Source organism: Solenopsis invicta, chromosome 7, assembly GCF_016802725.1.
Source record: "Solenopsis invicta isolate M01_SB chromosome 7, UNIL_Sinv_3.0, whole genome shotgun sequence".
Taxonomy (NCBI): domain Eukaryota; kingdom Metazoa; phylum Arthropoda; class Insecta; order Hymenoptera; family Formicidae; genus Solenopsis; species Solenopsis invicta.
In genome coordinates this window covers 10,909,789-10,929,821 of record NC_052670.1, presented here as the reverse complement: position 1 = coordinate 10,929,821, position 20,033 = coordinate 10,909,789, and the positions used below count along the sequence as shown (strand labels likewise).

General features: G+C 31.1%; 1 protein-coding gene across 11 annotated transcripts in view; it reads right to left on the bottom strand.

The window, feature by feature from the left end:
• Window positions 1-20,033, bottom strand: part of LOC105202434 (dystrophin, isoforms A/C/F/G/H) — a 508,516-nt gene that overhangs the window by 474,718 nt on the left and 13,765 nt on the right. For 10 of the 11 annotated variants that reach the window (XM_039451747.1, XM_039451745.1, XM_039451744.1 and 7 more), the window contains 17 exons: window positions 7,638-7,699; window positions 7,285-7,377; window positions 6,465-6,542; window positions 6,142-6,234; window positions 5,371-5,460; window positions 5,093-5,291; window positions 4,801-4,958; window positions 4,325-4,720; window positions 3,591-4,232; window positions 3,383-3,505; window positions 2,829-3,308; window positions 2,584-2,741; window positions 2,143-2,510; window positions 1,717-2,069; window positions 1,195-1,629; window positions 809-961; window positions 218-379 (listed from right to left, as the gene is read on the bottom strand). In XM_039451747.1, coding sequence (XP_039307681.1) covers window positions 218-379; window positions 809-961; window positions 1,195-1,629; window positions 1,717-2,069; window positions 2,143-2,510; window positions 2,584-2,741; window positions 2,829-3,308; window positions 3,383-3,505; window positions 3,591-4,232; window positions 4,325-4,720; window positions 4,801-4,958; window positions 5,093-5,291; window positions 5,371-5,460; window positions 6,142-6,234; window positions 6,465-6,542; window positions 7,285-7,377; window positions 7,638-7,699 — 4,043 coding nt within the window. The remainder of the gene's footprint in view (window positions 1-217; window positions 380-808; window positions 962-1,194; window positions 1,630-1,716; window positions 2,070-2,142; window positions 2,511-2,583; window positions 2,742-2,828; window positions 3,309-3,382; window positions 3,506-3,590; window positions 4,233-4,324; window positions 4,721-4,800; window positions 4,959-5,092; window positions 5,292-5,370; window positions 5,461-6,141; window positions 6,235-6,464; window positions 6,543-7,284; window positions 7,378-7,637; window positions 7,700-20,033) is intronic. The other variant, XM_039451748.1, reaches the window with a different exon arrangement.

The window sequence follows — 20,033 nt, the reverse complement described above, 5'->3', positions numbered from 1 at the left end:
ACAACTTAATATAATTATAATTATATTTTCAACCATATTTTTAAATAATATTTTAATCAAATCTGTATGAAAATTAGATCTAAAAAATATCAATTGGTTATTTACAATATATTATTCTGAAATCTTATATTTTTTCTTAAACAATCATTTACTGATTGTTCAATGACTGGTGTAATGATCCTATAATATATGAGTATCATTTTCTTCGTAAACAGACCTGGTAATCGTGAGGCAAATCATCAGCAGTGAGGTCGCAATCAAGACGTGCAGTTAGTACGGAGTCAATTTGTGTTAAAGAATGCTGAAGAGCAAGGATACGCCCTTCCGATTGTTGGGCTTGCTTCACTGATCCTTCCAACAGCTTGGCCCGTTGCCCTGCCTACTCAAAACATATTCTATCTTTCTAACTAAATTAACTTTACAAAGCAAGTATTAAACTTGCAATGAGTGATAATTATAACTTTTCTCAACTAACAAAATATAATACCCACTACAAAAATAATTAATATATATAGAATATATATATAGCGATATAATATTTAAACATTTTCTTTAATATTTCATTACATTTATTTATAATTTTATATATTATTCATACAGCTAGAATAATTTTTGAGCGAACATAATCGATCTGAGCAATTCGTAATAATGCCACATGCAGTTATAAGCTGTTAAAATTTCAAAAGATCGTGCTTAAGCTTAACATATACATAGAATTCGATAATATAAGCTTTTCAGGATATATTTTACAAATAAAGTATAAATCATACACTTTATATTAGTAACAAATATAGAGATGTATGCATACCTGCTTGTTTAAGTTTTCCCATCGATTTGTTAATCCTTCCACATCTGTTTCAATAGAATGAGTCATGATATTGCTATCAATAAGTTGTTTACCAATTTCTTGAATTTTCTCAAGTCTAGATTCCGGATGATTTCTTATATAATTTTCTAAATCCTTAAATATAATATACAATATAAATCTTGAGTATGTGTTGTGTATATGTATTATATGCACAAAGAATCAGATAAAATTAGAGAAGAGAAATAACTTAATTTTTTCTAAAAAGTACGTAAGATAATTATCAACTCAACTTTATAAATTTTAATTGAATTTTTCGAGCCATTTTTACAATTTAAATTATAAATTAATTATTTCTAAATATTTCTAAAATTAAACAATTTACTTACATCCAGCTCCTCCGAAATTTCTTCTGCGTCTGCAGCAGTTTTAGGCGATTTTTTTAATCGCTTATCTAGCTTATCCAACCAATCACTTTCCTGTGCAACTAAAGCACGAAATTCTCCGTACTCATGACTAGCATTTTGTAAATGTCTGTAGCGTTCGTATATACGATCTGTAACATCCGTCCATCGTGCGTTTAAGAAAGTGAATCGTCTACCAAGCTCTTGCACAGATGATCCTTCTGAACTTAATAGTTTGTCATTTCCCATTTCGTTTAAGTTTCTAAATTCTTCGACCCGTTTGTCGATGTTATCTTTTAACGCTTGATATCGACCGCGAACTTGAAAAAGTTCCACTGAAGATGTTATTCTTGATTCTATTGGTATCTCTTTCTCTAAATTTGACAGCCACTTTGTAAAATCTTCTATGCCGTTAATAATCTAATAGAAAACAGAACAGTTATACAACAAAAATATTTACACTTTCATTTACAAAGAACTATATTTGCATTATTAGTTTGTACTTACGTTATCATTTTTCTTTAAAGTGTTTTCACATTTATCGTTTAAACTTTTAATGTCATTAACAATTGTATTCCATTTATACGTTATAGCTTCCAGTTTGCTATTTAACAGGCTTTCCAAATTGGGTTCACATTTTTCGAATATTCCACTTGCCGATAATCGAAGTGCTTCTATCTGTGGTTTTGTTTTATCTATTTCTTCAGAAAACGAGTGAATTTGCTCCAATTTATATTCCATTGTTTCAATATTATCCGTAATGTTATCTTTAGATAAATTTTCTAGATACAATGATGATTTTTTCAACCAAGATTCAAGAGTAGAAAGTTCGGTATTAAATGTTTGCAAAATTGCAATGTCTGAAACATACATTGTATATTAATAAATTTACTATCATTAGCAAAAAATGAAAAACATTTATTTTCTATTTACTTTTGGTAAGAGTTTGCTGTTTTTCTTCCAAAATAATAGGAATATCGCTCCATTTAGTATTCAAATCCTGCAATTCATCTTTGAGCCGTTGTCCCAAAGAATCATCATTTATCTTCGCTATTAAATCTTGCCCAGTGGAGTTAACATATCTGAAAATTTCTTGTTGTTCTAATAACGAACTTTGTATATTTTTAAATCTTTTTAATTGCTCTTTCATAAGCGTATCATCTGATATAATTATATGTTCTGACAATAGAGCACCTTCCACATTATTAATAAACGACATCAGATTGGTAATTGCTTCAATGTATTTTTTAGGAGGTGTTCGATCGATAGCATTAGTTATTTCAGTCAATCGTTCGGATAACCTAAATGTAATAAATGTTTTATTAAGAAACACATTAATTTATAATATGTACATATTTTTACAATAATACTTACATTACATACAAATTTTCCCAGTTAGTGAGAAAAGCTTTTACGTCTTCGTCCATATTACCAATTTCCGTAATAGCAATTTGATTTTCTGATAATACCTTAGCTTTTTCAAGTATTTTTCTTATGCGCTCGTCATGAGACTTCATTGATTTCATTTTAACCTGAATAAAGTTTTCAGATTAAAATTAAAACGTTGCATACATACATGTTAAACATTAAATCATCTTCAAGGCAATATTTTAGCTTACCCTAAATGGTTCTATCTGATTGTTTTCTTTATTCGTATCGAACCACTTGGTGTAACTTTCTAGCATTAGATTTAGGCTAGCTAGGTCGGTTCGGAATTTCTTTACTTCCTCCAGATAATCTATACGTTTCTTTATTTCTTGAAGACGATTGTTTGTCGCTATCCAACAATTTTGTATATCCTTAATCTTTGATTCTTCTTCTTCAGTGGATTCGTTTGCATTTTTTAACTCATCGATAAACTGTTTACCAATTTCAAGAACTTTATCATACTCATTTTTATGCGAGTCCATATCTGCAAGAGTATCTTCATAAACAACTTTCTTCTCTTCCACGCTTAATTCGTCAAATACACCTTCCGAACGGCCAATTTCTAAATCGACATAATCTAGCCATTTATATAAACGAAGTAATGCCGATTCAAATTCATGTTTAGTAGTATTATCAACGCGCCGTTTCTTTGAATCGCTATGTGGCGTTGACTGAAAAGAAAAATACGACGTGAATCACGAAAACCAGATACAAAAAATGTTGAAAGAAATAAGAAAAAATATACTGTAGCAGTAATCTCGTCCTTATATGCTATACTCGTCACCGTTTCGGACATCCATTCATTCCCTTTAATAGATGTTGTGTTCTCTTCGGACTTCAAGTCAAACTCAAATCCAGAATTTGTTATCTAGTGTGCGATAAAATAAAGATTAGAATTAAAGATCAAACGTATTCTTTTCAAAAAAGATAACATTTTTAAGACTTTAAATTACCCTTTGAGATTGCACTTCCATGATTTGTCCAACAGCTTCCCATCGATCTTGTAGGTTTTCAATTTTTTCCAGGATATTTGCGTACTCTGAAGACGAGCTGTTGCCATCTAAATCCTGAAGTGATTCTTGTAGAGATGTTAATTTCTTCTGATTTATATCCATTTCCGCTTTAAGAACTTGCAATTTTTTTATTCTGTCTAGTACTTCGCCAAATTCGGACGCCGGGTTAGCTTCCATTTGTTTTAATGTAATTTCCGTTTCGTTCAACCACGCTACCAGCCTTTTGTAATCATCAGTAATGTCCTGCCAAAGCGTAGATAAAGATTCCAATCGTTGGCGTCGCTCCTCTTTCCACTGACAGATGTGACTCCAACGTTCACCGAGAGCAGACAATTGATCTTCCATTTGCGCATAAACCGCCTCAGAATTTTCTTCGTCAACGACCACTACCATGTTCCTCATTCCATCAACCACATTTTGTTGCGCATGAATATCTTGTTCTAATTCGTTGAGATGTTTCAGTTGTTCCTCGAAAGACGATGGATTCAATTCGGTTGCTGCCATTAGCGAAATTCGGTCTTCGGTTTTTGTCAACCATTGCCGTAACGCATCTAACTGAGCCTGTTGCATTTGCATTAGGACCTAAAAATAGTTATAGATTTAATTTATAAGAAATAACTGAATGTATAAAAAATATCTCTGCAATATATCATTTTCACCAACAAAATACGTACTTCGTGAATTCTTGTCTGCCTTTCCATAGCGCGCATTCGAAGTCCTTCCCATCGAGAATTTAATAAAGACATCTGCACGCGAACCTCATGCTCTTCATCTTTCTGCAATCCGCCTTCAGCTAACAATCTTGCACCTTCCTCTAAAACAGTTCCTACTCCATCTTGATGACCAGATAGTTCCATCAAGAAGGTTTCATGCTCGTGGAATTGTTGTTTCAGTATGTCTAGAGTTGAGCCCGGCTCGGGGGCATGATTCAATTTATCCTCTGCTTCCAAAAGCCACGTTAGAACATCTTCAAGCGCAACTTGATAACCACCAAGCTCGACAGAAACATTTGTAGCTAAACTCATTGGGCGGGATGCTGGCATTCCGAAATTGCCGAACGTTAAAGAAGTCTGCAAGTTAATTTGTTTACATGTCATACGCTGGTACAATGTAATTTTCTCGTCCGTTTCCTAAATCATCATTCACATACCTCTGTTCCTGGTGTTGTAACAGGGCTAACTGGAGTACTATCACTTGCGATTGAAAGATCTATTTCACCAATGTCATCTCCAGAATGTGGTAACGATTGAAATAGACACATAACGTACATCATTATGGATTTTTTGTCTGGTACTGAAGTATTAACATCTGAAATGAAAAATATGGCATAAAATATCAATTCTCGATAAACTAACAAATTTAACAATTTTTTATATACTTTTAACCAAACTACAAGTGATATAAATTTTTTTCAAAAATCTTCATGTCTTAAAATAAATTACCTTCAGGATCTAAAAGACGTTCGATACTAAGATGTTCTTGTGCAAGCCGAAAAGCGTGATCCAATCTAGCATTTGGATGTTTACGCGCGATATTATTAAAGTCAAACAAGTGAGGTTTCCATTTATGTAAAATCGCATTAAACGCTAAACCGTCCGACCAAGACGTTGTAAAATTTTTAATATCAACACCAGGATAATTCTAAAAAAAAAATGAAATTATTGTTGGTTAATTTTTAATAATATTTAATGCGATATCTATAACATTTTCACATATTTACCTGCGAGTTTTGACGACACCAAGCAAGAAGTGTTTTTTCTAAATTGGTTTGTTGTAATTCTGTCATTAGATCTTTCAAATGATAATGTACCTGTAATGTAACATATTGATAGAAAAACTGATAATAATGAAAACTTGCTGTAATTAACGATAATTACAAATTAAGATCAATACGTCAATAAAAACCAGAATAAATTTAGCGCAAAATGCTTTTGTTTTATTTTCTACTTTTATCATTTATGAGATAAAATATCTTGTACATAAATAGGTATCGTTTTACGATACATTTGATTACAGATTTAAAGGAAAACTAAAAGTTCAATTCTCACTAAAAGTAAATGCTTTATTAATTCCTTCAATATTACTGACAATGAGTTAAAATTATTTTTGTCGCGTTTGTTCGATTTAAATTTCATTCATGGAGTCTCCAATCTCCTTTAAAAATAAAAAATAGTTTCGCGTAAATTAAGTTTCTCACTTCAAATATGAATTAATCACTGATGTGATCAATTATATACTTAATATAACCAAGGCATACTTTAGTTAGATTTTAATTTATACATATACAAAATGATTGTATATGTATAAATTTGTGACCATTATCAGCTAAATTAAAAAGATATTATCTTTAAAATAAATACTACAATTAATTTAATAAAAAATATTAAGTAATATAAATGTCATAGTGAATAATATTATTACAAATTAAAGTAAAAATAAAATCTGTAATATGTACTTAAAATTTATATGAAAACTGTCACCGAGAACTTACTTGCCAATGAAGAATAATACTCCATACCAAACCAAGTGTCAATTTAGGATTACCATCAACAATGTCATTGCTGCTAATATTGACAAGTTTCACCTAAAATATCACAATTTTATAGCATTGATAAAAATTTATATAATCTATTTATATAAAGAATCTATTAATTTACTTAAACAAGATCTTATAAAATCAATATCTTATTAATGTAAAATAAAACAAATTTTTTTGCGATTTACTTCTATTTTGTAATTTTGTCAAACAGTGTTTAGTAGTTAAATATTTCTAGCATAATAAAGTATATAAATATATTGCAGTTATATGCTTACATTATTTTGTTCAAGAATCTGCAATGCTTTATTAACATTATTGAGATGATGCACTCGCATCCGACCGCGTTCTCTTTTCTGTAAAATAAATAATCTTCGTTTTATTTTATGCTTGCTTTAAAAAAAAACACACATTATATCTAGAATTCCCTCAACTTGTTTCAACATTTTTATACGGAAAAAACAATTTGCTGAAATACAGATCTGAAAATAATTATGTTGAACCATTCTAAAAATTCTATAATACAATACTTAAATGGTTGCTAGAATATCAAAACTGTTCGCAGCATTATCATGCTTGAGCGTTCTACATAATTATTTAGATGACTCATTGTAAAATTATTTTCTGATCTGTATCTAGCTAATGATGCTGCAGTAAAATTACTCTTTCCGTGTATACAGTATTCTAATTTTATATGGCCATTGTGCAAAATAAATTTCAACGATGAAAGCGAACATCTGCGTGGGGCAATGCAAATGTCGTGACGCTCGTGTATTATATCTGGGGAATGGTACATTCTTACGCCTACCACGCATACGTAATCGTGCACTCTTATGCAAATATCCTCGACGCACGTGCACCTGCTCGCAATTCGCCACGCAGCGAACGCGAGTGTGGTGACGCGGAATGCATGAGGAACAATTTTATTAGGATGCGCCGTCAGCGTCAGAAGATGTTCTAACGATCGGCTTTGCGCGATCTAACTGCGCTTTCGACAGTCCATCGTCGACGTGGAAAAACTCGCGCGGAATCACGGATCGCCGCTAAGCCGCGCTAAGCGATTATCGGTGTGCCGACAGGCACGCGCGGCATACTTACATAAGTCTTCGAGGTGAGCACTTCCAGGAGTGACAGCAAGCGATTTCCATCTCGCAAGTCGATGAACAGATCGCTGATCGGCTCGTGATGGTTCTACGGAAAGTAAGACAGGATTAAACATCCGTCCAGCGGATTTTTCCTCGCTGGAAGCATCCTTCGACGAGCTATTAAATCGCGTTAGGAGATAACGAACAGAGAAGTATGAGCACGCGTAGATACTTATTACGTTTCACGCATGGAGAGATTTAAGAGCGAAACTCCTCGCATACCGTGCATTGCGGTACAGCCCCGCGAATAAATGGAGTGTGTAATAACAGGCGAACACGGTAATTGGACCGAACAAGATCCTTTACCTTGAGAAGCTGCGAATTTATCCATTTGGCGAACGTCTTCTTCTGCACATCTTCTCGTTCATCTGCAACATTAATTAATCATTTTATAATGAGAATCTGGGAAAGCTTTTTTAGAAGGAAAAAAACTTAAAAGAAGAAATCCTTAGAAAATCTTACAAGTATGGAGAAATACTTTACTCCATGATATTTAATATTAATATAAAATTATATTGTGATTTAATACTGTCATGTATTATTATATTCCGGTTCAATTTATGAACTGCGTTTCAAGACTGAAAGTAGTAGCGCAAGTTTAAAGAACTAGAAAATGTACACAGAGAAAAAAGTGTTGAATCAACAGCATCAGTCTAATTGGAAATATTTTGTTAATTCAATTACAGTACTAATAAAACAAAAAAAGTTTAAAAGTAAAGTCAATAACAAATATAGTTAAGTGAATAAAATTTAATTGATTTAATCAATTGAATATATTAGGGAACCTGTGATTCATTTAATTGAATCGAACTACATTTAATTCATATTACAGCATTTTTTTGCAGTGTATATAAAATCACATAAGAATTATTATTAAGCAATATCATTCTGCTATGGCCTTCTCTCGATTTAATATAATTATAATAAATTGTATATATTTTAAATTAATTATATTAAATACAATGTATATAAAATTATATTAAAGGAAATGTACTTCATGTTAACTAATGTAATTACAATCCGATAATTTGACGTACGAACTGTCATGTATATTATCGTATTTAATTAATTTTCCCGGACTCGTCTTTTAATAAAGCGATAAATTTTTAACATATTGGCGAAAATCGATAAATAGCGAAGGAGATTTTCTTAGATTTTCTATTTGCAAGCACGTGAATAAAATTATTAGACAATTTAATCGAGAGTCAAATTAACAATTGAAAAATAATGAATAACGTGTATATACTTTGTGTTAATATATGTACTTACAATCTGGCATTATACATGTGATTAATGAATAATTGCATGCATACATGTGATTAATGAACTCGCATATATATGTTGAATATTGATTATTCCGTGCGTATAATCTATATCATGCTGATGCACAGTTGACATGTCGACCTATCTTTTCTGTTTATAATTTAAAATTACTAAAGTTTACGATTATTCGCGAAATATCTTTTATCGCACTGAGAGAGAAAGAAAGAGAGAGAGAGAGAGAGAGAGAGAGAGAAAGACAAAATCGATAACCAGAAGAACACATACTGAGATATTTGTGGCTTCTTTGATAACTAAAATAAACATGCTTATTCCACGATGTGGTATATCTGTATATTCCGAACAAAATTTATTTCAGCGAAGGAAAGACTTTACGAGAATGTGACTTTGTCTCGCAGATCCTCAATTATTCATCACGTGATCTATGACAGAATACTTAGAATACTTTCGCAATTTATAATACATTAAGTGGAGCATCGTTTATCCTCTGACGGTTTTACTCGCTCGTAGAATTATTGCCGACGCAACAACGGCGGCTCATCATCATCTATCGCGTTGACACTAGTTGACCTCGGTGACTGAAGCAGTAAACTTGAAATTTAGGTCGAGCGACAGCAAGTCGCGAATACTGTAAGTACCTGTTCACTTTATTAGATTGTTAAATACGCGAGACAATGTGCTGTCGACCGACTCATCATCTGCACGGTGGCGAATTGATCGTATGCTGATTTCATGCATCGTGATGCAACCTTGTAAGGAAGATACGAGCATCACCACGCCGATAAAAATAGAAAGATAAATGATGTCAGCTTTCATGCATTTTAGAATGTTTATTGATAGGGGGAATCATGTGTTACTCCCGCATATTTTACGAAATATATCGCCTCAATCGAGGGGAAATTCACAGCCGGCATTGGTGTACAAAATTTCGGCAGTGAACTGCCGAAAAAAGTAAGCAGTGACCTATAATATTGACGGCATTGTCGTCAGTGGTTGGGGAGTGGTGAGCTCACTTCAGAGTCGGTTTTTCGATCATGGGGTTGAGCACAAAAATTTTTGAATACTTCGGGAAAGCTTTAGAATTTTTGTGCAGGCATTGGCGTATGATAATGGGCACGCGGTAGTGTTCATAATTGCATGGCATTGCCTTAATTTTAATATAGGATTGACGGCATTGTAGGCATTGACTAACATTAAGCATTGTCGGCAGTGTACAAAAATGTCGGCAGTGTTTTACAGCAATGCCAAAAATCGGCATTGGTGTACAAAATTTTGGGTTGTGAATTCCCCCTCGGCCTCAATATACTTCTGACACGTCTGGAGAATTTTTATATTTAAACGAGCAACATGCGTTACTTGCATCGCTGCATATTAAATTAACACCACGCAGGAAGAACTCGAAAGTAAGGGAAAGGGGGTAAGATGATGAATTGTTAATGTTTGCAAATTAAAATCAAATAACGAACTGGTGCTAAATTCATTACAGACTTTAGATGATAATAATCTATGGTAGGGTCACCCTACCTATGGTAGGGTATAATAAATAAAAAATGATATTTTAATAAAAATCTTTATAAAAAATGTAATTAATTCGCAATTTATTATTTTAAAATATTATTTTAATACTTTTCTGAAATAGTCATTTACTGACGATTGTTCAGCGACTGGTAATAAAAAAGAATTTTAGAAACATCTGTAATTTTTTGGTGTTTGTTCATAAGGAATGACGTAATTATAGTAAAGATTTTCTCTATAAAATCACAATATTGTATGACTAAAAACGCATCAAAAGCGTATTTATATTTTTCGTCTTTTCATATCGAAACATATATATTTAATAAATAAATAAACACAATGAGTAAAAAATAATAAACTGAGTAAAATGACGCATTATGTAATATATCGAAGAATAAACAAAAATCGATTTATAATGTAACTTTTAGATTTGTCCTACATAAGAGACTTAAAATATGAATAATATATTAAGCATATTTCTTTGTGCTATGACTTGATTCTATGTGATATAATTTTATTTTTACACATCATAAATATTTCTTATTTACATTTTTTTAATTAAATTGTAATATCGGAATAATATAAGTTTATTATATCATAAATACATTTTTTTTATTCATAAGTACAGTTTTAATTTTATTTGATTGTTCGTCATCTTACCCGCAATAGGGGCAAAATGACAAAATTGACATGTCCTTAAAAAAAATCTAAATTTTAAAAGATTCTAGTTTATTTAACAGCTTCTAATTTTTACTAGTGATAAACAAGGCTTTAATAAATCTGAACAAAAAATAGATTGTTATTTTTACATTATTACGGAAATTAGGAAAAATTGACAAATCTTAAGGTCATCTGCCTCTCGTTATTTCCCTCTCCCCTACCGTTTCACAATGCAAAAAGAATCTTGGCAAGGGTAATTGAAAACTATAATCCTACCCATTTACTATTTTCTACAAGTATTCAAAAAAAAGGTCCTGATATATATATTCATATATTCTGATATATCTTCAGTCATATTTCCCGACAGTTGTGTGAAAAAAAAAAACATGTAAACATTTGTAACAAGAACATGTTATGCCAATCTCTAAATCAGGAGAGAACTTTCTTTCCGCAATAAATGCGATGCGCCATTCAGTGCGCTTGGTTCAGAAGATCGATTCCTCCTTTGGAATCTGAAAGTCATCCATAGTCGATAGCGACGCTTTAACGACCCTTAAAGAAAACACACTAACCAACAGACGTTACCGATGAATGAATGAATGGACGTACTCTTAGGAAACGTACCTTTACGTGAGTAACATACAAACGGAAAGAAATTGCAAATGGTGATCATGTACTTAAAGTAAGCCGTGAGATCAACGCACGCAAGACAGCCTGTCTCGTGCGGAAGTCGTTACCTCACGAAAGCTCAGTATCGTTAGGAAAAGACCATCATTAAAATAAATAAACAGAAACTATCGATCCAGAAAGGAGATAACGTAATTATATAAGTATTTTATAACATACAAACACGATAATATTATATTTCAAATATTTTTTTTTAATTAATCAGACCAAAAAAAAATCGGACCATTCGTTAACGCTCGTTACATCGTTGTAATCAGTTAACTCCGAAATATTAGCAAAAGTTGCCAAACCAATGTGTAGAAATTAATGGAAGTAAACCAATGGAAGTTACCACTCAATGATTCATTTCAGTCTTAAACAGTAACATTACTGATAACCTCCAAAAAGTATGGTGGAATTAATAAACACAGAAAAATTGCGGTTCAGTTCGGGGCGATGAAATATCGTCGTCCAGTCCTGCGAAAATACGGCGCTTCCGAATATGGTGCACCGAGTTCTTGCTCACGATTCGGCGGCGGTTTCTTTCTCCGAACGTCGTACATCTTCTGCCAAAGGATCTTATCGCGTAGTACCGAGGTCTGAATCGCGCGCATATAACGATTTCTCATTATATCGAGGACACGTAAAAACGATGCTGACGCATGTAAATCAGCATTTAATGTGGATAATTATCTCGGCAAGAATCTTAAATGATCGTTTACGGAAATTGAAATGTAACTGATTATGAAATAAATGCTAATTAACCAAATTTTATGGTAAACTATATCAATAATACACACGAGTAATTATAACAGTATTAACCTAACAGAGAATACTGGTTAGTTTTATGTTTTGGTTAATTATAATTAATTGTGTATGATATAACTAAAATTTATATGCATAGAACGCAAATGTTAAAAATTCAAGTTTTTACGATACAAAACTGATATACATATATGTATTAAATACGTATCGAAACAGAATTAAGAATTTCTTTGTCTTCTAAAAGTAATCAATGAAAAATATTTGATTCAGTTATTTATTCATAAATCCAAGATTGAAATATGCACTTTTCTTCCTTTAGAATCAGATGCGCCCAAACCATTGCGTTTATAACGGGTTATATTTTATTTCAAACGGTCGGAAAATATTTGTTAAAACTCAACTTGGCCTAAGAACGACTCTGTTTATGTATGCACATCCGCCCGTTTTCTTTCAAAGCACATAGTATAAACAGTAACATACCGTCATTAAGCAAACAGAGGACTTGTGTGTCTGTAAATACTTCGCTTTACTATAAATTAGCACATGCATGTGCGGCTCACAGGGCGCACCGTTCTTGGAAAATTATTTTTTAACTATATGTTAACAAGCTACACAGCTGTGATTTTACATCAATCTTTTTTAATTTTAACGTTGAATAATTTCTACAAATAAATTTCGAAAATATATTTGTCGTCATATTCTTTTCTCATTTCCTCATATTATCATTTATTAATTAATACAGATAAAGTGCACGTAAAAAGATAATAAATTTTTTTTTGCGTCTGATGTTTTTTGATTGATGTTTTTAATTTTTTTAAAATATTAATTGATAATTTATTATCATTTTCTATCTTCTAAAAAATTATAATAATTAAAACCATATAATTAAGTCTTAATGATTAATACTAATATCGATACGATGATCAAAAATATATATTATATTTCACGTTCGTATATAGGTAATTAGACTTTATTGGATATATTTAATCTTTATAAATTTATTTATTGTTCATGTATAGAATATACATTTGGTTCAATGCATTTTTCGTTATCGTCTTTAGCTTTCTTTCTTATCGTTTCGATAAGATATTACTGACTCTTTATATTCACGGTACGTGAATGTAATTTAATTTAACTTACAGTATCATTGATTACTGTGATATTATCAACAACTTGTAAAAATAAGACAGTTGTGACATTTTAAAAGCATCACGGAAAGTTGAAATTATTTTCTCCATACGAAAGATTACATCGAGTTATCCTCCATCAAGTTTACACAAGAAAAAGTGAAATCTCCTAAAATTGTTATCGAAGTAAAAATATGTAACTTTATTCAGAAAATTTTACGATTTTTATGCTCCAAATCAAATCTAGATATGTATGCGTTGTACATTTGATGCAATAGCTGCTCATTGCATCGAATCGTTAATCGACTGAAAGCTATTTTCGCATGATCGCGAGGGTTGAACGAACCACAAGTTAACACATCGATAACACTTTGTTGAGGAAATAGTGCCAGCTACGAAACTATCGCTGAACTTAGCTGAATACCTATCGACGCGTCCTTTCCACTTCCCAGAAAAGTTCAAGCACTTATTGATTTCAAACGTTAATTGATAAGATAATTGATACAGTAAATTTTTTCAAAATAAATTATCCAAAAATTCACATCTTGCCTTAATAATATTTTTATTAAGAATTACGCACTTAAAAATTGCAACAATAAGAGATATTTAATTGGCAGAGACACTGTTAAAAATCGGCAGCAGAATTTGATGAAATTAACGGAAGTAAATTTCAAGATGGTACATTGAATGAACACATTTAATGTAAATTTAATGTTGTCAAAAATGTACTAAATTTCATGCATGTATTTTTCAGATATAGAAACATTAAATTTAATGTGTAATTTAAAAATATATTGACATTTTTAACAGTGTAAATATATTCTCATTTTAATACTTTTAGTTTTTTTTATTAACGCAAATGATTTTCTTTTTTATTAAAATAATCATAAATGGACATAAATAATAAGACAAAACTAATAATATAATAATAAGTGATGTTTTAAATAATATTATTTTCGAGTTTGTAAGATCTTATAGTAAAATGTAAATATTAATGTGCATTTTTATATTTGAAAATTTATATTTAAAAAACTTAATATGCAATATAATTTGGGTTTAATTGGAGGAATTTAAATACTAATTTTGATTTAATTTTGAAGATCCTGATTTTACCAAATAGAGTAGTACTGCATAACAATCCAATTATAAAGAAAATTTAGTTTTTATCGTAATATCAAAAACAATTAAAAAATAATTTAAAGCGAAATAATAGAAGCTTAAGAACAAAATTCTTAAAAAAGGTCAAATAACATTTTATTTATTCAAAAGAATACAAAATGAGATATTATAGCATGTTTTTACGTAATTTTGTTAATAATTGGTAACATTGACAATTTTGCGAAAAATATAAAATTTTAAATTCTTTTCAACTTTAACAAAACTGTTTCTTAATAATAATCCATTGAACATTTTATCTAATCCTAATCGATTTTTGTGAACTGTAAGTCAAGTAATAATCTCGATACATACTTTGCAATAATTGGAAAAATGCGACGATATTGGGGCGATAATTACATGTTTTGCGCTATTAATGATGTTCAAGTCGAAGATAATTACGTCGTTTACAGTATCCTGAGTTTGTTTTGCAATATCGTTGTCGCGGTAAGATGAAGTATCATTCTCCAAGGTTATATCATTTTTTACTAACATACTATCGATCAAGATAATATCTTCTGACGCAAGTTAATGTCATTCTGAACTGCTAGCCGAGATTATATCCGCCGTTTCTCGCGTCTCTTCCCTTTTGAATCGAACAGGACGTTTTGCCACTGGAATTCGCGCGGATGAAAATGACCGAAGATTACCGAGGCGTCAACTCCACGAGCGGTTAATTCTTTAAATCTCTCTGTGGAAGCGCCTTTAAAAGAGATTATCGAAAGCACTTCTTCAAGTCCCTTCGTTAAGTGGGAAGCGTGGGGGAAGAACAGAGTGAAGCGAAATGGTAGAAAAAACGAGCTCGGCATGCGCCTATCGCTCATTCAGCGATAAAGGCCGATCGCACATTTTATGCATTGCTTTCCGCGGGGGATAATTTGCGACTGGTTGCTGCGAAAAGTGCGAATTAACACGCGAAAAACCAATCGACCTAATCGAACGAGCGCCGCAACTTGCCCCTCGCCAGCTAATGCCACCGCCAATTCAACCCGCATTCTCGTTTAGCAGCAGCTGGCTTCTTCTCATTCCATGCTGGCAACGAACGTAGTCTTCATATGTAACGAATAAAATCCAGAATCAGATGGCCGCGCCTAACGCTAGTGTACATACAAGCCAAGCAGAGATTACGAGGCTCCGTACAATATTCTTACACACTTCCTGCACATAATTATCGCTAAAAGTGTCGTCCGCATCATACAGAATACGATTCATATTAAGATAAAGCGACGTAGAATCGCGTTTAGTATTAAAAATTGCAGCAAAAACCTATGGGAACATTTCAGTACACAAACTTAAAGCAATTAGTCAATACATTTTTTATAAACCTTTTATCGAACTTAAAGAAATAGCGTTCCTGTAAGACGAATATATGCATTATTATAAAAAATATTGTAAAGTCACGAATGTTATTAAAGTATTGATGAAGCAAGTGAGACATAAAGAAATAACTTAAGACAGACAAGGTAAAAAATTACTTTTAAATTTTGTAATTATAGAGAAGATGATATTATAGGCTGTGTAGTTATTATGACCTCGTATTATCTCTGTTATTAGGTGACGAATTCTAGTAATTATTATACTTATAGAATCATTTGTTTAATAGCCTGCCGTTACTAATAGCCGACATTTGTTATAAAGCATTCTTATTTTCAAGCATTTCGAAACTTTTTCAAGATACATTTTAACATTTAATTACACATACTTCCTCCCCCCATTCTTTTTAAACTTGAACGCATTATCACGCGAATATATGTACGCAGAAAAAAATTAATATCAAATCAACAATCATTGTTTTATATACAAGCAAGAATATAAATCTTCTTCGAAAAATTTATAATCTTAAACAGACACGATTTGCTTACATGAAGAGAAAATTGTCTTGATGTAAGCAAATTATATCTATTTAAGATTATAAATTCTTCCAAGAAGATTTTATATTCTTGCTTAAATATGAAACAAAGATTGTTGATTTAATACTAAATTTTTTTTTGTGTACACTCAAGTGTTCATATTTCGAGTTATGCAAAGTAAAATAATATCATAGCATTTTGTTTAACATTAAATAACAAGGATAAAATGATATCTCTAATGTTTCTGAATGTAAGAAAATTCTAAACCATGGAGAATTAACTAAATACTTTTTAAATAAAACCAATTTTTAAATTTATTTTCGTGGTAGCCCATACTGCTACTCTTGTTCCTTTTCGACCATCAGGCGATATCGCTATATTATAAATAATATTCCAATGTAATAAATTTTTCAGAACCTTGAGTTTAGAATCTATTAAACAACACTTTGATGAATATAATCGTTAAATTTCAATATAAAATAATAATTATTAACAAACTTATTACATAAAATGTAAATGAGTAGCCATATAATGCTACCTTTTCTAATTTACTGTAAGTAAATTGTTGCAACATGCAGTAAGATTTTCTGCGCGGCACTGTAATAGTCGTCTGAAACCGTACGTCTTAAAATGCCGTATATATTAGAATAATTAGATAACAAAAACCTAAATGTGTCACCGACTGAATCTCTCCGGTTCGACGGCGCCAAGCTGGGCGCGTACGCCGGGAGCAGCAGCATGTATACTATGCAAATAAGCCGACCGCGTAAGCGAACAATTGTTTAAACGAGCTGACAATGCGGATCACTACCGGCTGTGCAAGTGCGGCACACTTCTTCTCTGTGAATGCGCCTGGAGCACGCGTGTCGTTGGCCCTAACTACGCGCTATGAAAGGTTTCGCGGGTCAAACGTTCTGATGGGACCGAATTCCAGTGCGTGCCTTCACGAGAGTGTTCAACTATGACAATGAGCTCGGTAGCTAACGAAATTATCAACGATCCGCATGGGAACATGAATGGTCCGGATGAGCGTTCATCAGTGTTTCTCACGTAACGATAATTCGACACCGATTGAAATGATACTGGCGGTCATATCTCGAATTGAAATTTTCTGACGATAAATCATCGTGAGTAAACTTTGTTTTTTTCCTTCAGAAATCTGGTATTAAATTTTTTTTTTTATATTGCTTCAAAAATTTTATAAAATTTATGAAAAAAAAGGTCTGATTAAAATCTGATTAAAGTAAAAATATTACGATCTATTTACGTATAATGACAACACGGAATAATTCTTTGTATTTTAAGATTCTTATCCATTTTTAATTATCAAAACTTTTTAAAATGTATATTGAAAATTCTGGAGAAGAAACTTGATCAAACTTTATCAATTACATCAAAATTCTAAAAATGGCATGTTAATCTCAGAGAAATTGATTAAGATGGAATCTCTCTTTTCGTCGTAATCCTATTTCAAGCAATCGAATGAATAAATAATGCAAACGCGGTTATAAGATTAATACATAGAATGAAATTAACATCATCAATATCGTAATATAATTCATACATTTTTAATAAAAAAATGAAGGAAGTAGCAAAGTGTTGACTAACTTACTTAATTTGTATTAAAATTTGTTAAATCCTTTCACGTGCATAATAACGGCTAACTGCCGCTATAATCTGAATTAGTATGTTATTTACGTCAATATACTTGCATTAATTACAGCGTATTATTCAACATAACCAACGCGTCTTTCAAAACTTAAAGATCGAACATTTCGTGCACTAATCCAATCAAATATATGTGACATACCGAACGTATGTCACCACGACGATTTTTAAAAACTCTTAATCTATCTCCTCGATGTAGATCAATGGTATATATTAATTTCATATCGAGAGGTATGCAACTGTTTGTTCACTATATATTTCAGCCAATTTATATAGTTTGAAAAATTTACGTGTTTTTATTCCGATATGTATTACGAAGGACATTGAATTCACTGTAGCGTATAAATACTTTATTACTCATTTTTAATATACACTATTCTTTTAAGGCATTTTATTTCTTGTTTTGGATATAAATGTCATTTTTTTTTATTTAACATCCAAAGTGACTCAGAATATCATAATAATTACTTTGTTCACATTTAACAAATGATTAATATTATGTAAATCTCAAGTGAATTTATTCTAAAAGGAATGACTTCTTCGTGGTTCAACATTCTGTAAATAACTCTTACAAATATAATAATACAAATACTACCAAACTGTGTACACGACTTTCTAAACTATAAATATAGAAATATTGATCGTATATATTTAAGTAATGGTTCATTGGCCTGCTACAACGAAGACAACCATGTTCGGGAGTATACAAACTAAACGAGGAAAATTTAATCGAATAGAAAGTATTAACGCTACTTAAATTAACGACCAATTAGTCTGGTTTTATAGATGAACATGCGCACGCGTTTAAATTTACGATTATACGTCTAAGTTTGTAGCGCATGTTGCAATTTGCAAATGATGTAGTTTCGTCATCTAAACATAAATCTCACACGAAGCGTATTGCATTACACTGTTGTATTATAAAAAAATTATTTATAATAAATTGTGTTAATCCTTTGAAAAGGTTAATGACCTTAGAAATATTGTTTTCTCGTAAATCAAACTATATCAAAATATATCGGCAATTAGGTATATACATTTCATTTTTTTATAGCGTAAATTTTATAACAGCCTAATAGAGGCCTACAAAATATAAGTTTCTTCATAAAAAATTATTATTGATAGTAATAAATTTATTAGTACAAACAATAATAATAAATTACATTATATATTAATAATCTGTTAACACTAACAGTGCTTGACTATTTTTCAAAAATAAATCTTGTAGAATTGTAAAAATACTCTATAATAATTTAAACAAACTAATTTGTAGCAATTTGTTCACATAATTTGTCCGTGCGCGCGTTCATTACTTAATTTGTATTCTAAAATTTATTAAATCTTTTTATGTGTGTAATACACTGTTAAATATTAAAGAATCAAATTAAAACCAATTCCTTGAGTTAAATAACATTTTGTCATTTTTAACTTCTACGTGTGTCAAAATTTATTATTTTAACGCAAAATATGTAGTTAAAAAAAATATCTAATTAATCCATTTTTATGGTTAAATTGCTTAAGCGTATTACACAACAAAAAGCACAGGCAACCGGAACGAGAAATAACAACAAGCAATAGATTTCGCAACTACTGATTGGTTCGCAGATATTTTTCACGGTTTCTAATTGGTTGAAATCTGTTGTTTGTTATTCCTTGTTCTTATTGCCTGTGCTTTTTCTTGTGCAATGGGCTTCAGTTTCAAAATAAGTAGTGTTCGTATTATGCATCTAGTAAATAATAAATTAGCGTCAAATTTAACATTTTTATAGTTTTTTTTTTTTTGTTTAACTTCATTGTTTTAGTTTAAATTGACGATATATTCCAATGTAATCTCTAACTGTATACTACTATGATCTAAATAAATTTAATATATTATTTATGTCAATACACGAAAAAAACAGTTTTGCTAAAAAATCTAGAAGTTTAGCTGGCTACAGATTTGAAAATATTTTTATCATAAAAATAATTATGTTGGACTCTCAAACTGTTTGCTAAAATATTGAAATTTTTTTCCA